Source organism: Trachinotus anak, unplaced genomic scaffold (assembly GCF_046630095.1).
Source record: "Trachinotus anak isolate AG129_WGS33_773 ecotype Australia unplaced genomic scaffold, CSIRO_AGI_Tana_v1 ptg000031l, whole genome shotgun sequence".
NCBI classification, from domain to species: domain Eukaryota; kingdom Metazoa; phylum Chordata; class Actinopteri; order Carangiformes; family Carangidae; genus Trachinotus; species Trachinotus anak.
The window spans coordinates 6,444,029-6,461,502 of record NW_027273882.1 but is presented as its reverse complement, the minus strand read 5'-3'; the positions used below and the strand labels follow the sequence as shown (position 1 = coordinate 6,461,502).

Genomic DNA, 17,474 nt, shown 5'->3' with positions numbered 1-17,474 from the left:
TAATATTTATTGTGAAAACTCAGACCACACTAACAATTAGAACACACTGCAGTGCTGGTGCCTGCAGCTCAGTGTCGGCATCTTTTGGTTTTTTCCACTGCAGTGTTGACTGGTGAACCAGAGCCAGATACGTTTGGGAGCTTCACCAGTCAGCCTCCAGTGTACCGTTACTAAACCAAACTGAGTCCAAAACCCAATGAGCAACAATGGAAAAACTCCCCAATCAGAGCCAGCTCGCCGACGGCATGCTGCACTAAAGCAATGGAAATAAAAACCAACATATCAGGAGTGATTTTCCCTGAAGAATCAAAGCTGGAGGGATGGATGGAAGTACAGACAGGGTGGAGGGGGGGTGGAAAGATGTGCCCAGGATATGGGAAACAGGATAACTGGATATATGTTTTCCAATCTCAGCAAATCCACTTTAGGAGGGGGAGAGTTTGAGGAGGCTCCATATGAGCCTTTTTATGAAAAATTACAACAGGTAAAAAAAAAAAAAACTGCCCCTGAGGTCACAACAAAATTAAAAAATGACCTTTTCACCTTGTTGGAGTAACGCTTCCATAAACAGAAATGCAATGATGAAGACATGAGGTGAAAAATGTCCGAAATGTTAAAGTTGATAGTGTCAAAATTCTTTTGATTTAATCCAATATAAACACAGTAAGAAAAAGGTTGCAACAGATTTCTTAAGGCTCACATTTCTGTGAAAATTAAAACAAAATACTGGCTAATAATGAAGTGACTTTCCCTCACACAATAACGAGAACATGCCAAGTTCACTTGTGTGACTCTGGACAGCGAGGGCGAGTGAGGGGGTTTATTACAATGTGGGAAGAGAGAGAGAGTATTATGCGAATAATTGGAAGCAGCTGCTGAAGGAAACACTGATCCTGGTTGGTTGTTCGTGGGTTTGGAAGCTGCTCTGAGAACAGCGGGATGACGTAACTCAGTGACAGCGGCACTGAGCCAATACACAGCACAACACCAATGGCACATCCAGTTTAACTCTCAAATTACAGTGTTGTTTTAGGCCTGGGGTTTTAAAGTCTGACACTGCGTACCCCCCTCAGACAAAATGGGAGCAACTGGACCCCCCCACCGCTCCTTATAATTTTATGAATGGATTTTATAACTGACATTACTTTTTTTTCCTTTTTCTTTTCATTTGGGGAAATAGTCTTCATTAAAAGTAACTGAATCTGCTGTGATCAGCTCCTGTTTGCAGTGTACCCATGAATGTACAGACAACTGTCACTGGATTACTGTGACACTAAAAAGAACTTAAAGTTCTGCAGCAGTTTTTTTCTATGATTTGAAGTGGGTTCATGGACATTGATTTGAGCTGCACATTAGAGATGAAGATGTTCGTGGAAAGTGTAAGTCACGCTGAATCATCATGTGTGTTCAGATTTGACTGAATTGTGACTCTGACAAAGAGCACGATTTTCTTTTTTTTTGATGTAAGTTGTGGCTCACACCACACATCATTTCACAGCTGAGAAACTGGAGGAAGAAGAGACATTGCGAACACCTACTTGTGTTTTTTTTGAAAACGACATTTCAGGTCGGACATGCAGCCAAATATCCAGGGAATGACATCTATGTTAGACGATTCTGCACCTCATGATTTACACCCGCTGTCATCAAATAACGGCACCATAACGGCCTCTGTGGTTTCCTCAACATTTCATGGTCACGTTGAGCTTTTTCCACCACTGTCTGCAAAATGCCCCCTTGCCCCCCCCCAACATGCAAACCCAAGCCTTTCAGTCCGGTGGTGCAGACAGATGACTCCTGAAATTACAGCTGCAGGCACCAAATAAACCTCATTATCATGAGCTCTTGTAGTTTCCTCCATCCTCTGAGTAATCAAAGCAGAATGAATGAGTGTGTGTTTGTGTTTAGTGGATTCTAATGCCTTTATTTCTTCACAGAGAGATTGCTCTATTATTTAGATGCTCGTCTGGAGAAAATTGCAGAATTACAAACTCAAAACCGCTTCTCTTGTCATTTTTCTCTGCGACAAACCTGCTTCATAAAAGTACACACTTTAAATTTCATCTTCACTTGACAGAAATCTGAGGTGTTTGGAGTCCACTTTGAAATTAACCTCACGGTCTTTCTGCTGTCTGAGGCTCAGCTGTGTCCACAACAACCCCGTCCAAACCACAAAGTGGGGGAAAAAAAAAGCAGAAACTGGGTTTTGCCAAGAACAGTGTTGGCCTTGTTAAATTCAGGTTGAGGTATGCTGGTCGACAGCACCATCCACTTCCTGTGTTGACATTGAGCATGGTGAGCTCAAAGAGGCTTTAATTCACCTGCACGTGAGTCTGAAGGGAGGCTGCAGAGTCAAACGACGACGACTGACAACCACCAAGAGCTGATTGCTGCAGCTTCACACACAACGCACACATAACCGTTATTTTCATAACACACTACTGCAAATCATTTTCTTCATTAATCAGTAAATAAAATTAAATATCTTGTTTTGTCGAACCAACAGCCCAAAACCCAATGAGATTCAGATGACTGAGATATAGTGAGGAGCGAAAAGCAGAAAATCTGTACAATGCAGAAGAAGAAAATTTACATCCATTCTTATTGGCTGGAGATTTTCTTCTTCACTGCCGTGTTTTATTCACACATTACTGCATGCAGTGGAGCAGTGTAAAACCATTTTATTGCATTGGGTTCAAACTTTTGTTCACTTCATTTTAATGGGAATCAAGGTTCTTTGGCTCTGACTTTTGACCTCCTCACAGCTGGATGTCCTCATACAGTATGATGTCGCTGAGTTATAATCTGAGGCTCATTGCAATCTTGTGAATTTAAGTGTAAAAAGAACCACTTTAACCTCCTGCCTGTAGCAGGGCGATAATAAAACTGTAATGGTGAAAATGTGATCCAGTTAGTTTTATTAGCCACAAGCTGCTTCACTTTGCGCTGTAATTGAGTTCTGCTCTGCTGAATCAGATCCCATCAGCTCGCCCTCGTGCCACAAACAAAGCCTCTGTTGTTGGATCAGAGGTTTTCTCAGAGCTGGATGACTTACAGAGGGAGTGACAAGGGCCTATCGCCCGTTTGCATCGCGTAGAGAGCGGTGGCCTCGCACAACATCAGGGGAAATTAGGTAGAAAATCCACCGCACATTCCACCTGAACATAGAGCCACTTCTTCTTCTACTGCTGCTGCTGCTCGATGCTGCCCACTGTGACGAGGAAAAACAAACCGCTGGTTTCACCTCCACAGTGTGTGTGTGTGTGTGTATGTGTGTGTGTGTGTGTGTGTGTGTGTGTGTGTTTTCAGCTGCAGGGAGAAGCAGCTGAATGAGTTTTAATGAATCTTGGTGGTTGAGGTTCTGTCAGGTGTCTCATCCAGTCACCGTTTTCCTCTGAAGTAAAGAATCCCGGTTTTTGTTTGACAAAACCAAAGCAGATTTATCAAAAGGCAGATCAGTAAGAAGTGACCATAGCTAGCTGCCATCTTTAGCTCAAAGAAAAGAGAAATGGGTAAGAAATCCTGTATTTTTATATCTGCATGATGGTGTTTGAGGATTCTGAATGTCACAAAAACACGTTGTATGTTCATCAATGATCTCTGGAGACCATCCACTGGAGCTGAAATTATTGCTAATTGGTGAAATTGACAGAAATTTGATCTGCAACAATTCTTTTAAGCAAAAAAAAAAAAAAAAAAATATCATATTCCAGTTGCAGTTTAACCAATGTGAGTTTCTCTGCTTTATATTCTAAACATCTTTGAACTGTTGGTGAGATGAACAATTTGCAGATTTTAGACTTTGGGAAATTGTAATGGACTTTATTTAGCATTTTCATTGAGAAAATAATTGTGATTATTACAGATTATTCACAGATTAATTAGTTGTAGCACTGCTGGCAACATCAGAAAATACAGTACTAACAGGTCGTTTTTAGTAAACACTAAAAACGACCTGTGTTTTCCTGACAGTGACCTGCTGAATAATTTAAAGAACAGGGACGTCATTTTCCTGTGATGTTGGAGCAATATAACCATACCCCAATTAGAAAATAGCTAAACAAACACCACATCAGGCTGAAGAATGAAGAATGAAGACAGTCTGGTTATCAGGGCAAGGAACAAGAAAAGGTCAACACAGGCTCTATAATTACTATAAATATCAGCATTAGTCACAACTCTGTTTACAGAAAGTTTCTACTTTCACGAAATCGTAAAAACCACATTTGTCAGTAATTTAAGTATAAACTCAGTAAACACGACTCCAAGAGAAGAAACACAAGTCAACAAAAGCCGGAGGTTTAGTTGGCAATGGAAAGACAATCACTCCTTCTGCTTCTGGTCCCGACACAGAGCTGATGCAGCGTGTAAACTGACTCTCATTAACACACAGCAGAGACTAATGAGTCCACTCAGTATTCACTGATGTGCCGTTTGACTGTGAGGTGACATATGGAGAGCCAGGACTGAACACTCGACCGACAGAGCGTCACGCTCGCAGATAACAAGTTTCTATTGTTGATGGGAGTGAACAAAGAGATCAGAGATGATCGCTGGTCTAACACATGTCACGCTGATCGCTGGAGTGTTTCTGTTATTGATCATTGAAGTCTCCACAGGGAAACAATGCAGTTTTATTGGTTGTGTTTAACTAAATCCTCCATCAATGTTCAGATCGATTTCCTTCTTTCCAGGCAGACGTTGGTTTCATTTCATTTCTGTGAGAATCAACTCAAATCAACACGTGCAGCAGAGTCTATGCTCAGTTATATTCACGTATCCTTCATCTCAGTGTTGCCTTAGCGTTGTGTGGCACTGCTGTAGTTGTTGGATTATTGTTTCCAGATGCTTCTGGCTGTGGTTCCCAGCTGCTTTAGCTTGTGACTCATCAAAACAAAGCAAAGTTTTCTCGAAAACCTTCATCAGTTATGACCAGTTCAGTTGAAGCATTATTTTATTTTGGCAGATGCTATTTGCACCCAGGTGTCCATTGCCAACAATGCTATTTGCACCCCAGGGTGTAAACAGCATATAAGAGACAAGCGCCCCGTTGTCGGTAGCCAACCATGCTATCTGCACATGCGTGCCTAGTCAACAAATCTATTTGCACTAAGGATGGATAGCCAATAGGGCTGCTTGCACTGAGGTGATTATAGCCAACAGTGCTATTCGCACCTGGGGTGGATAGCCAATGTGGCCATTTACACTTGGGTTTTACACTCTCCTAAACCTAACCAAGTAGTTTAGCTGCCTAAATCTAACCAGACTAAGACTGAAAACTTTAAATGTCAACTTTTGAATTTCACACAGTTGAGTTGAACCCTGGTCTCCTGGGGAGGAGTCTTGAGTTTGACTCATTTATCTCTATATTATCTTCCATGACTTACAAAAGCCTTTTGTCAGCACAGCATAGAACAAGCAAGTCTGAGTGCTCTTAAGAGAAATGCTTTGTTATATATTTTAAATTTTGACCAGTGCTGTAGTTGACCTGTAAAAGTCAATACTTGACAAGTCACTGCACAAACATTCAGCAACAATCTGTTCCTAATGTTTCCTCGGGGCAAGTTTCAGTGTGGAATCTGCAGCAAGTTTCAAGTCTCTGCGTGTTGATAATTATGGAAATAAATGAAACCTAAGGCTCAAACTAATGTTCAGCAGGAAAGGAGACTGTATCCAGTACCAGTACACGCAAAACCTGCAGAATGGTCCTTCAACATTATTTTATGTTCTTAACAAGGACATCGGTCTGTTTAGTTTTGGAGCTCTTGACCGTTCTGATGCGAAGACATTAGAATCAAAGCTGAGGGCTCACAGAGAAACATCAGTCTGGCCTCAGGTTTTCCTTGAATATTTATTTATCCTGGAGTTAAATGCTGTCAAAACACCTGAGTGTGTTACAACAATAACATGACTGTGGGCCTGCTGGACCGCACAGCTTCCAGCAAAAAGCAAACACACCTCTGTGCGGTTTTTTGGACACAGACGAGCAGTGTTCGACCTGCTGGGGCGTTTCCCCACCGCCACGCCACCACATCGTCACCTGAGCCGCTCGTCTTACAACACAAACAACCAGGTCAAACCACGTCGTGAAGCAGAGGAGGTGAGAATGGTCAGGAGGGCATAGACATAAGCATAACTTTGGGATTTGTTTACTTTTTGACCTATTTTACATTCTTAAATACACCACAGCGAGTCCTGGTTTCTGATTGTATTTAACTGCAAGCAACCATAACAACAGCTTTGATGTTTTAGGCTCCTGTAGCAGTGAACTGACAAGTGAAACTAAATACAACATGGAGGAGGATTTAAACACAGCCTCGTTGTGCCTTGTGACGACTGACTCCCAGGTATCATTATATATAGGTACCAAAAGTCTGTGGACGCCTCTTTACACATCTTTTGGTCTGTTTTTCAGTACTTTGGGCCCCTTATACTATAACAGCATAGACTGATATTTTATGTAAATGCAGTATGAAGTGAATGTTCATGTGTCCACATACTTTTGGCCACTGTATGACACCACAAACAATGAAACCCACGTGTGTTGGGATTTCAGGTCTTGAACTCACGTCCCTGGAGGTATTGTGGGGCTCTGCAGGTCACCACTTAGCTTTTAATGTGTCTGCCACACACACACACACACACACACACACCAGGGGCCTGCTGGGGATTATTTAACAGGGCTTCCCCTAATAGAGACACAGCTGCTCAGATTCTTGCTGTGAAATTCAGGGAAACATCAAGTGAAGCAACACTGTGGAGGACGTGGAATGTACACAAACAACGTAAATGAGTCTGTGGCTACACCAAGAAAAAAAAAAAGAAGAACAGTTATAAGCGCTGCTAAACCAGTGGCTGCAGTTTTCATTACAGCCACAAAGAACAGAAGAAACAATACTGATCATGAATGATGATTCTCCCTAGGGCCGGCCCTGGCTCTGTTTCGACATGTCAAAATAAAGCAGCCTCTCTTTTTGTTTCAGTCCAAATTCTGTCTTAGTACCAAGGCTCCAGCAATAGTTTTGAGGTTTTGCCACAAAACAGCCCAACATCATCCAGCAGAGTCTTGCTCCCTCATTGTTTCTCTTTATGTTAATCATCATGTGACCTGAGGTGAGGACCCACAGTGTCCTCACATGTCCACAAACCTAAGCAGAAAACATTACGTTTATGAGCGTGTTCATTCAGAACAGCAGCTGCATCTGGAGGCTGACGGAGAACATGTCATCTCTGAGTTCCTGTTATGTAATCAGCTTCAGTCTGCCAACACACGGCTGCTGACGGACAGAAACAAAGCAACGCGCCTTTGTTTTCAACAGGAATGTCTCCAAAATGAGTGAATAGATGCCGCAGGCTCTGGTGTATGGTGTGAACACTCTGTGCTCACATGATAGAAGCTCTACTCATCCTCTATGAGGAAGACTATCACAGGTTATAGACCAACTGCAAGATGACAAGGACAGGAGAGTTTGCCATTAAAATACAATAAATTATAACTTCATTATAACTGTGAGTACTACACATACACTACAGGTCTCTACAGGAGAATTATACTGATACCAGAGAAACATTACAGAGACCACAAACTGCCACAACTCCCTGGATAAACACACTCCCGAGAAACAATTTCATTAACTTTCCAACAAGCAACAGAGTGAAAATCACATCACACTCACCTAAAAGATGTAAGAAAAAAAAAAAGCCTTGTTTGTTCTCAAACGATGGAGGAGTTGTATTTCCCTCTGCGGTGCTCACTTGTTGAGTTAAATCTGTGTGAGTCTCATGTTTCCGTCCTGACAGCAGGAGGGCGGGGTCCGTCAGCTGGACCAGGACCAGCAGGAGGAGGATGTTTCACCAAACCACACCTCAGTGACACAGCGAGGCAGCGCTGGAGTCAAAGTACATTTACTGAAGAACAGTGTACCATTTTATTTTTGTGCTACTTCATACTTGCACACCACTTGTTTAAAAACCTTGGGAAAATTTCACATTTTACTTATGGTAAGTTTATATGATGCTCAGCTGGGTAATTCTCTTTAGACATTTTGAAATTGTAGAATAGTTAAAAACCTGTTTTATAAGCAAATCAACATAATTTTTCTTCATTTGAAGGTTCAAACATTTATTTCTACATTTTGCACAGAAGTGTAATGAAAAGTTCTTACTTAATTCACTTGTTTTTTATGTTTATTTTATTAATAAATCATTTTATAAGTAGTACTGTTACTGCTTTGTAGGTTTGCTCCGCTCAAACAAAAGCTTTAATTCAAGCCTTTGGAAACAGAGGCCTACAGCCCACTGCTGCCCCCTGCCTGCTGCACCTGGGTATGACCATGAACAGGAAGGAGAAATAATCAGGAGAGTAATCCATAATTAAAACAATCAATAGTTGAAGTCTTATATGTAATAGTTGTTAATGTAAAATTATGATAATATACAATAATCTTGGAGTCACAGGGGTCATTTTAAAATACTTTTCCCTGATTACACTTGGATTCTGGATTGGAAGTACAGGATGTGTATATTTCATCCAGCTCTGCTCAGGACTCACCTGGGGGTCTGCAGCTGGACCCTTCACACCCCAAAGCCGACAGGCACTCTGAAATCTTGCTCAGAGGCACTTCAGCAGCATATGTTAGAAACCAGGACCTTTTGGGATGAGACAGTCTCTGCACACACCACGTTATCACGTTATCGCCCTGCTGCTTCAGGGATGCAAACCAGCAACCTTCAGGGTGCCAGCTGACAAGGAAGTCGTTTCCCAGTGTTATACAAGTTAATGTTTTATTACTTACAGAGGTGTGTGTCAAACCAAGAGAACATTTTATATCCAAAAACACAAAGAGAACAGTAAAATATTTTCCACTGACCGTCAGTCAGGACATGATGATAATGTACAGTATAATACAAAGTCTGCAGAAACACTGCAGAGGCACAGCTTTCAAAAAATGTCCCAGTCAAACTGTTGTGATCCATGATTTAACATCTCTGCAGAGCCACCCAGTTCTTCTCAGTTTGACCCTGCAGAGTTTAATCACTTGTACAAATGAAAATGACCGATAAATGTAATGTTTTTACATTCCACGGTGATCTTTTTTAGCCTTTCACTGGTTTGAACTGTTGATTCCGGTGTTTTTGTGTTGCAGCTGATTAGTTTTGATTGAAATCTCTTCACAACATTCAGAACCACATGCGAGCTGCTCCAGTCCAGTGCAGGAACTGCTGTGTGTTTTATCAGACACCCTGTGCCACCTGTCGGTACCTGCAGATGATCTAACCAGACTCATTCTTCCACGTTTGTGTCTGAAGCCTGAGGACAGCTGGCGCCTCCCGGTGGTTGGCCGGTGGCTATGCGCTCTGTGGACCGCAGGACTCTGCAACAGTGACAAGCGCTCCATGAAATAAAACAATGAAAATAAAAGGATAAAATTCCAGCTCATCCCTGATACACCAGTATCCGTGCATCAGAGTCGTTCCACTACAGGAGCAGACCCACCCACCTGTTCCCTGTTTTTCTGCACATTTTCAGTTTTCACATAGAAGCAACCAGAGTGGTAAACAAAGCTGATGTGATGAGAATATGACTTAAATGTGACTTGTCACTTCCAACAAAGAGATGAAAACATCAGATCTCTGAGGAAGCTTCCTCACATTAACACATGAAACAAACGGAAAAGTCACATTTCCATCATGTTTTCCAGCTGGTTTTAAAATCTAAAGGACCAGACATGAGAGACACTATAAAAATCATGTAAAATAAGGATTTGGCATTATTGGCATTAATGCTCAGTAAGCATTATTCATGCTTATTCATGCTTACTGAGGACAAACTCTGAGGTTAAGAAATCCTAAATATGTCCCTCTTTCTTAAAAAAAACAAACAAACCCAAAACAAAACAAAAACTGGCTGTGTTTCAGGTCATTTATAACCACAGTCTTTATTACATCATTAGTCCACTAGATCCTACTCAAAATGGACCTGACAAAACATAAACCTGCATGAATCACTTTTTGGGAGCTGATGTGAATAAACTGGAGGATAATTAGACCTGAGGCTGGACCAGAACAGACCCCATGAGAGAGAGAGAGAGACCAAGAATGAAAGACTCTTTAGCTGACTGGGTGATAGGGAGACACAAGACAAACTTCTGTGACCAGTTTAATATCAGTGAATCTAATTCTTTAAAGTAATAACAGTTTAACACCTTTAATACAAGCTACTGGGTCATCCACCACCACAGCGTCCATCAGCAGCACAATAATCACTGATGGACATTATGGACAAAACCCAGAAAACCATTTTTACCTGTGTGCAGTGTGGTCGTTTTGATCTGGCTCTCCTCCAGCGTCAGAAAGAAGCCACTCCTCACCTCTCCGGGTTCAGAGGTCATGGCGTCTCCTGATCCCACCTCACAGGTCACCACCATGATGGGACCCTTCCCTGCTTTTAGGTTGACCTGGATGCTGTCCTGTGTTGGCACACACAGACATTTTGATTTCAATCCTCAGGAAATTAGATCTTTTAATATTAATCAAGTCTCAATTCTATTTAGAGCCACAACTAACAATAACTATCATTCTTCATTAATGTGCAGATTGTTTTCTTGATTCATTCATTACTCTGTTGATTAAGTGTCAAAATATAATCAGTTTATAAAGATATAAAACAACGAAAACCAGCTCTTCCTCACTGACATAAAAAAAAATTGGGGCACAAAAATGTAATCGATTATCAAAACAGTCGGTGATTCATTTCCTGTCTATCAACAAATTGTTGAAGCCTGAATTCTAATCACATTTAAAATTATAAACTTTAGATAACTCTGACTTAGATACAAAAGTATGTTTGACTTTCTTGCAGTATTATTGCGTTTTATTTTGCTTTTGAAAACCATGGTCATTTATCTCAGGTTAACCCAGAGGATTTAAGACCAGATTTTAGAAAAATAAACCAGGATTTCTGAAGTCAGCCTGCCTGTGTGGGTCCCCTCTGTCTGATCGTCTCTTTACCTCTCTGGGTGCAGGGATCTCCAGTTTGGTTTCCTCCGGAGCTTTGACGACAATCACCGTCTGATCTTGGAGGTTCCTGAGTCGACTGATGTCCTCGTGAGTCACGTAGGCCGACGTAAACAAAAAGGTTAAAGAAAACCTGCTGCATTTTTATGTGCGAATTCAAAACAACTGCTTCTATTCACATTTAGGCCTCTTGGATGCACCTGACTCACAGTAGGTAAAAGGTAAATGGACTGCACTTGTATAGCATTTTATAGCACAGGTCAGCTGCACTGGTGTTAAAGGATATGCAGAGTTTTCTACGTCGTCGGTCATGTCGAAGAGCTGCTGGGCGCAGCTTTTGATGAGGCCGTCCAATGTGTCCTCCACCAGCTTCAGGTTGTCCAGTTCTCTCTGGAACATCTGCTGGCTCTTCCACAGGAAGTTGGAGATTGGACTCTTCCCTCTGTAGTCAGAGAGTCAGAGTATCAGAATCCGAGAGTGGCTTAACTGATGTAAAAGTTGTCATTACAGTTCCTGTCAATACAGGAAAACAGGGACTAATCCGGAAATTAATGAACTACATCAACATGCAGAGCAAATAACTCAACAGCCTGAGACATCCTCACTTTTCATTACTCACATCCACTTAATCCTATTGGCCGACTCCTTCTGGATGAGGTTGATGCTGTCCAGGACGTTGGTGATGTCATAGACTCGCCGTTTGCAAGTCTTCAGGCTCAGGGCGACCTGCCTGAGGTCCAGAGAGCCGTCTGGTGCCGCCAGCAGCAGCTCCAGGAAACCCCGAGTCAACAGCCCCAGAGACACGTCTGCACACAATGAGAACATCTCTCAGATTTACTATCAAAACTAAGGCTAAATGTAATGTCATCAATTAATCTGCAGATTTCTCCCTTACAGTTTGAGGACATCTGACTTAAATGAAAGCAACACTCACCCTGTCGGGAAAATTTCTTGGACTGGGTTGACTGTTTCCTTGGTGACGGGGCAGCGCTGGAGAGAAAAAGACAACAAAATATCTTTTACTTCAGTTGTCCCACCGCAACACATGAGTAACATAACGAAATGAATTTAATTAAAAATAAATTTAATTTTAAACAAAAAAATTGTAAAATGTCAGTTTTACAGATTTAACATAACATATGAAAACCAGGAGGAGACATTTGATACCTGGGCTTCTCAGCCTCTGGAGGATTCTTTACACCTCCACCTGGACGCTGGAGTTCAGAAAGAGAGAAAAACAGAACAACTAAAAGACACTGTGGTTTACATTTACTTTGCAGTTGTTACACTTTAACAAATATGGATAACATTGAGATTAGAAATAAAATTCAGAGGCATCAGAGGTCATTTCACAGCATTTTTACAACATGTGCATAGTACAGAACTGTTTTAGACGACGTCTTCTCTTCCTCTCTTTGAACTCTTTGTAACATAAACCATGCATCACATTACAAAACCAGTCTCCAAACCTGGTGTGGTGGCTCTGGTGCAGGAGGTTGTGGTGCAGCAGGGGCATCATCTCCGCCATCATCTGCGTCATCGTCATCACCATCACAGCCTCTGTTGGCCCACTGCTGCTCCTCCTCCTCCTCAGAGGACTCAGCTCCCCAGGGGCTGATCAGGCTCAGCGGCCCGTCCAGGCAAGGGGGCATGATGGGAATGGCATCACTGTTTACCCCACTGGTGGTAATGTCCTCTGGCAGGAAGTGGTCCTCGCAGATTAAATGCTGGTCTGTTGAATCCTGCTTGTCTGTCTCCCTCAGCGCTGCCAGCCATACCTGAACAAAGTCAGCAGCGTTACTGTGTGTCAGCTGGACTCCACTACACCCCATAAACCCATTCTCCAAATCCAACCTCCAGGCTTTAAACCTTCTCTGAAGTCAGCCATGTTTTTACACAGTCTGGGACCAAAACACTTAAACCAGGAGACAGCAGGAGGCTATATTACAACACATGACCTAGCTTAGATGAGAAAAGGTGTAAACAACGCTGAGGTCACTGTATGGTCACTTGTTTTGAAGCGGGAGTCTGCCCTGCCCTGCCTGTAAATACACGTCTGATTAACCGTCCCAGCCCCGTTACAGCGCCGCACACACCCCCTTCCCTCCGCTTTTCTGCGGGGGCCATCCTCTCCTGAACGCCGAAACACACCGATAACCAGCCGGGCCCCCCAGGACAGTCCGCCGCACACTGGCGGCTGTACCTCGGCTCCGGTCAGGTTCACGGTCCGTACCTTGACTCGGGCCGGGTCCTTGGGGAAGCTGAAGAACCGCTTCGGTGGTCGGTTGAAGATCCCCCGGGTAACGGTCACCATGCGGTTCGGACACCCCGAGACAACACACTTCACCATGCTAATCGCCTCTCCTCCAACTCAGGCTAGCAAGAACCCGGGCTAAGGACGCATCCGGGATCCGTGTATCCCCGTCAAGAGTCAGGACACCAGCAGGTCCTCCACCGCTTATGTCGCGTTTCACGGGACTTTTTCTCACCGGAAGAAGAAGAGCTCCTGACCCGGATGTACAACCACCGGAAGCGTTAAGTAGAGGAGGCAGTGTGCGCCATCTACTGCTCACACCGCGTCTACAACATGTCCAGTTTTCAAAATGTCATTACTGTGAGGGATATTCAGTACTTAGGTCCTGTTTTTATGCTGGAAAATAAAGAAATAAAAATAAACGAGTAAAACTCATGTTTTCAAAATCTCAGCGACCCCTGGACCTTGAGGTCTGCTGCATGGATCCTAGTCCGGGCCCTTTTTATCCTGTGAAGGTTTTTGTAACTTTTTTGTCAAGTGCTGGATAGCTTAAGTTTTATTAGTTATAAATTACTTAAAATACTGTTTTAGAACACCTAATCTGATTTAGTCAGAGAAAACAGAAAACTGTTCAGTTTTTGGTACAGACTCTGGGGTCAGGACAGGCACTCAGAGGACAGTGGGTTCTGGTGTAATGAACTCCAGAGGCTGAAACGATGCAGTGAAACACTCAAGTTGTAGTGGAGATCAGGCTTCATCAGGTGGAGCTAAAGACCAGGTAACCTTCCAGCAGTCTGTCACCAGAGTGTGCGTTTGGAAAGAAGTTTCTGACATGTCACTGGCAACTTACTTCATGTTTCTCCTGTGTTGATAAATGTGTTTTTTAGGTTTCTCCAGATTCAGATGCTTCAGACAGTCTGCTGAACACCATAAGCAGTGTATCATTTATGATCCATAGTCCTCACCCACACTTCAGTGATGTGAAATTCACCCGCCAACATCAGCTTCATATCTGTTTAAAGGGAAATCCCATCCCAATAGATATCCCATTTGTGGATCATTTTACCTCCTCTTAACTGACTGGAACTTTTTAAACAAGACTGTCTTCACCCAAATCACTCAGGATTACATTTCATCTATCAACACTGAACTGGCCCCTCCTGCATGGCCTCTACAATAAGATTAGATTATGATTTTTATCAGCTCCCTCAGAGCTCGTGGTCAGGGTGATGGGTTATGGGGTTATTTTAGAAAGTCTTTTTTATGTGACTGGTTACCTTCTGGCAATCTCTAGCACAACATGTGGTACCCAAAAAAAATCTTGGGAGTTATTCTAGCAGAACCTCACTCTTAAGTCCCATGTTAAAATTCTAGCCCAGTGGTGTTTAGAAATGTATGTAGGATTATATCATTTATTTTTAATGATGTCAGACCTCTAAAACACAGGACTATAACATTGTAGTATTTTTTGCACTGAAATACATTAAAATTGTAAAAAGATGTTGGATTACATAAATGCATTTGTTGAAATCATGTTGACAATGACAACTAAAGTGACTAAACTAAATGAAAACAACAATAAACATCAGACTTAACACAGTGTGCACACAAAAAGTTCATTAAGAGCACAATCAGTGATTCAAACACCCTGAATGACAACCACACAGAGATGGCAGGGACAGAGACTGGCAGGACTGGTAAAAAAAACCAAAAAAAACAAAACTATGTTTTACTATGTTTTTAACGATACACCAGCTGATTGATGTGGTAGGGCACTTTACACTTCTGACCCTCTGCCCCAGATAGTGAAGCCAAGGATGCATGAAGGGGTTTTTCTCTAGGTGCGGTGCGGACATGCCACGGCCGGACTGCGTAGGCAAAGACGAGGATAGAGTTGTGCGAGGGCATGGTCAACTGATAGAGGGGAGACAGCCCTGGGGATGTGGGGGTGTTGTGTCTCTGTCTGTCTTCTTGTCTCTGTTTCAGGCACAAGTGAAGGAGGTCAAAGGGAGTCAGATAACCACGAAGGTGCGAGGGCAGGACGGGCAACAGCCAATGAAGAAGAGCTCAACCTACATTCTCTATTCTCTTTGTGTAACAGTAATGAAAACACCGGGCAAGGGGAAGTTAGGAGGTCAGACTTCATGAACTGGCACAGCTGCATGTTGTTGTCAGGGAAAGATAGTTTGGACCCGGAACTTTGTAACGATCCTCTTTTAATTTTGTGAAAGCTTGTTTAATAAATTAGTGAAAAGAATTCTGAATTCGTCTCCTGCATTAACTTCATCAAACGCACGCGCAAGTTTACTTGGAACAAGAAAGGACAGTAAACTCAACAGTGGCCAACTGGGATTTGTCCCGGAATTCACGATGGCCAGTCTGACTATGGCTGAGAGACCTCAGAGAGTTGAAAAGCATGAGAATGGACACAGAGATTTCTGCTTAACAGGTGGGTAACATTAGCTAGAGCCAAGAGATCAGTATTGTTTAGTCTAATTTGCTAATGTTTGTTATAGCTAACCCCAACTGGTTAGTTAGCAAGCAGTTACTGGTGTCACATTTGTGTGAGCAGTAATGTTAAATTACTTGCCCACAGACACTCAGCTTAATTTCTGGTTCATCAAGATATGTTGTTGGTGTGATGTTAGTTACATTAGAGGGTGAACTGTGAGTATCAGTGTCTGAAGCTGGTGTGCTGGCTATGGGAAATTGTCCCCTCTGCATGTTAACCATGCAGCAGCAACTATAGCCATAGTTTTAGTCTCATTGTTTCCTCTATATTATGGCATTTGTCCATACAACATACAAAAAGGTTTTATAGCCACAAAAACCTAAAAACACAATTTTGCCAGCACAGTGCATATATTTGTTTGGATGCATAATTCAAAATGTTATGCCAGGTAACGTTACCTTCCTTGTTAGCTTACCTACAAACTAGGGCTGCACAATTAATCAAAGTACAATCAAAATTGCAATTTGGCCAAGTGCAATATCCACATTGCAGGAGCTGCAAAGAATCACAATGGCTGCAATTGTTTTTGTTAAAGGTAAACTGTGTCACAACATTGTCTTGTCATTGTCAACATTGTCTTCAGTTCAAATATCATTCTCCAGTACTACTTACTCTACTTCTAAAGACAACATCTACTCTGTTTTTTTATTGATGTCCATGATTCAACAGAATGGGAAATATTGGTTGTCCCTTTAAGTTGTCACTTTAAGTTGTCCCATAAGTTTGACCAGAATTTACACATGAACAACTAAACTATTTACACACTGTTCAGACAGATTACTATTTATTATCCCCAGAATATGAATCCTATGAAGATCATAAATGCCTGACCAAAGTTTCATCGCAATAGGTTTAGTACCTGTTGAGATGGACCAAAGTGGTGGACCAACCAATTGACAATCTCATACCTACATCCATACTGCTATTGTGGCTAAAAATGAGAATGATGTTGTTTAATGAAGGGATGTCTCCTTTGGACAATACGCGTAGGGATCCATGTGTTTGCTAATTCAGGCCGACTCACTCTGAACAGAATTAAGAGAAATAAGACATCTTTCATGATGACTGTTAGGGCCGTAGTGTTGTATTGTGTGTGTGTTTATCTGCTGCCCCTCCAGGTACTGCCCTCCTGTGGCGAGTGGTTGAGCGCACCAGTGTCCTATTGCTCATTAGACCTGGTATAAAGGCTGGGAGCTGAGGTGTGCCAGATGACAGCGTGAGGCTGTGTGTGCGAGCGAGTGGTGAGAGCTCTAATACTATTGTTATCGCCAGTGGGCCAGTTCTCTGAGTGTGTACACGAGGTAGTGTCAGTGTGTTACTCCCTGTGGCTGGGAGGGTGTTTTCAGTTTTAACATATAGTTTCCTGATTGTGGCTTTTTCTTTCCCAGGTTTTACCGGCTCCACCCGTTTCCCGGAGCTTGTTTTATGTTACTGTGAAAGGATTTTGGTTATAATAAATTACCGTATTTGCAACCTTACCTTGGTTTCCTGGTTATTCCTTCTCCCCGGTTTATTTAACATTGTTACTCCCCACTCCCCTGGACCACTTGGGGGCATAACAATGACAAACCTGAGCAGAGGAACATGAAATATAAGAAAGACATACCTCCACATATTGAACTCGTGTTGTCTGTCCATACCTGAGAGTGTCCAGTGTCCAGTGTGGATCCTTCAGTCTAACAGACAGCAGCT

General features: G+C 42.5%; 2 protein-coding genes across 3 annotated transcripts in view; both read right to left on the bottom strand.

Annotated features, from left to right (window-relative positions):
• Positions 1–8,613, bottom strand: part of LOC139612161 (rho guanine nucleotide exchange factor TIAM2) — a 49,636-nt gene extending 41,023 nt beyond the window's left edge. For both annotated transcript variants that reach the window (XM_071467437.1, XM_071467438.1), the window contains exon 1: positions 7,677–8,613. The gene's annotated coding sequence lies outside the window, so the exon portion shown is untranslated. The remainder of the gene's footprint in view (positions 1–7,676) is intronic.
• Positions 8,614–8,754: 141 nt separating this feature from the next.
• e2f6 (E2F transcription factor 6) lies at positions 8,755–13,558 on the bottom strand. The gene is made up of 9 exons (XM_071467444.1): positions 13,250–13,558; positions 12,486–12,794; positions 12,184–12,230; positions 11,951–12,006; positions 11,636–11,822; positions 11,304–11,458; positions 11,011–11,126; positions 10,307–10,469; positions 8,755–9,374 (listed from the first exon to the last, which is right to left on the bottom strand). Exons 1-9 carry the CDS (start codon positions 13,364–13,366, stop codon positions 9,349–9,351), a joined length of 1,176 nt encoding a protein of 391 aa, XP_071323545.1. The 5' UTR covers positions 13,367–13,558; the 3' UTR covers positions 8,755–9,348.
• Between the last annotated feature and the right edge of the window lie 3,916 nt (positions 13,559–17,474).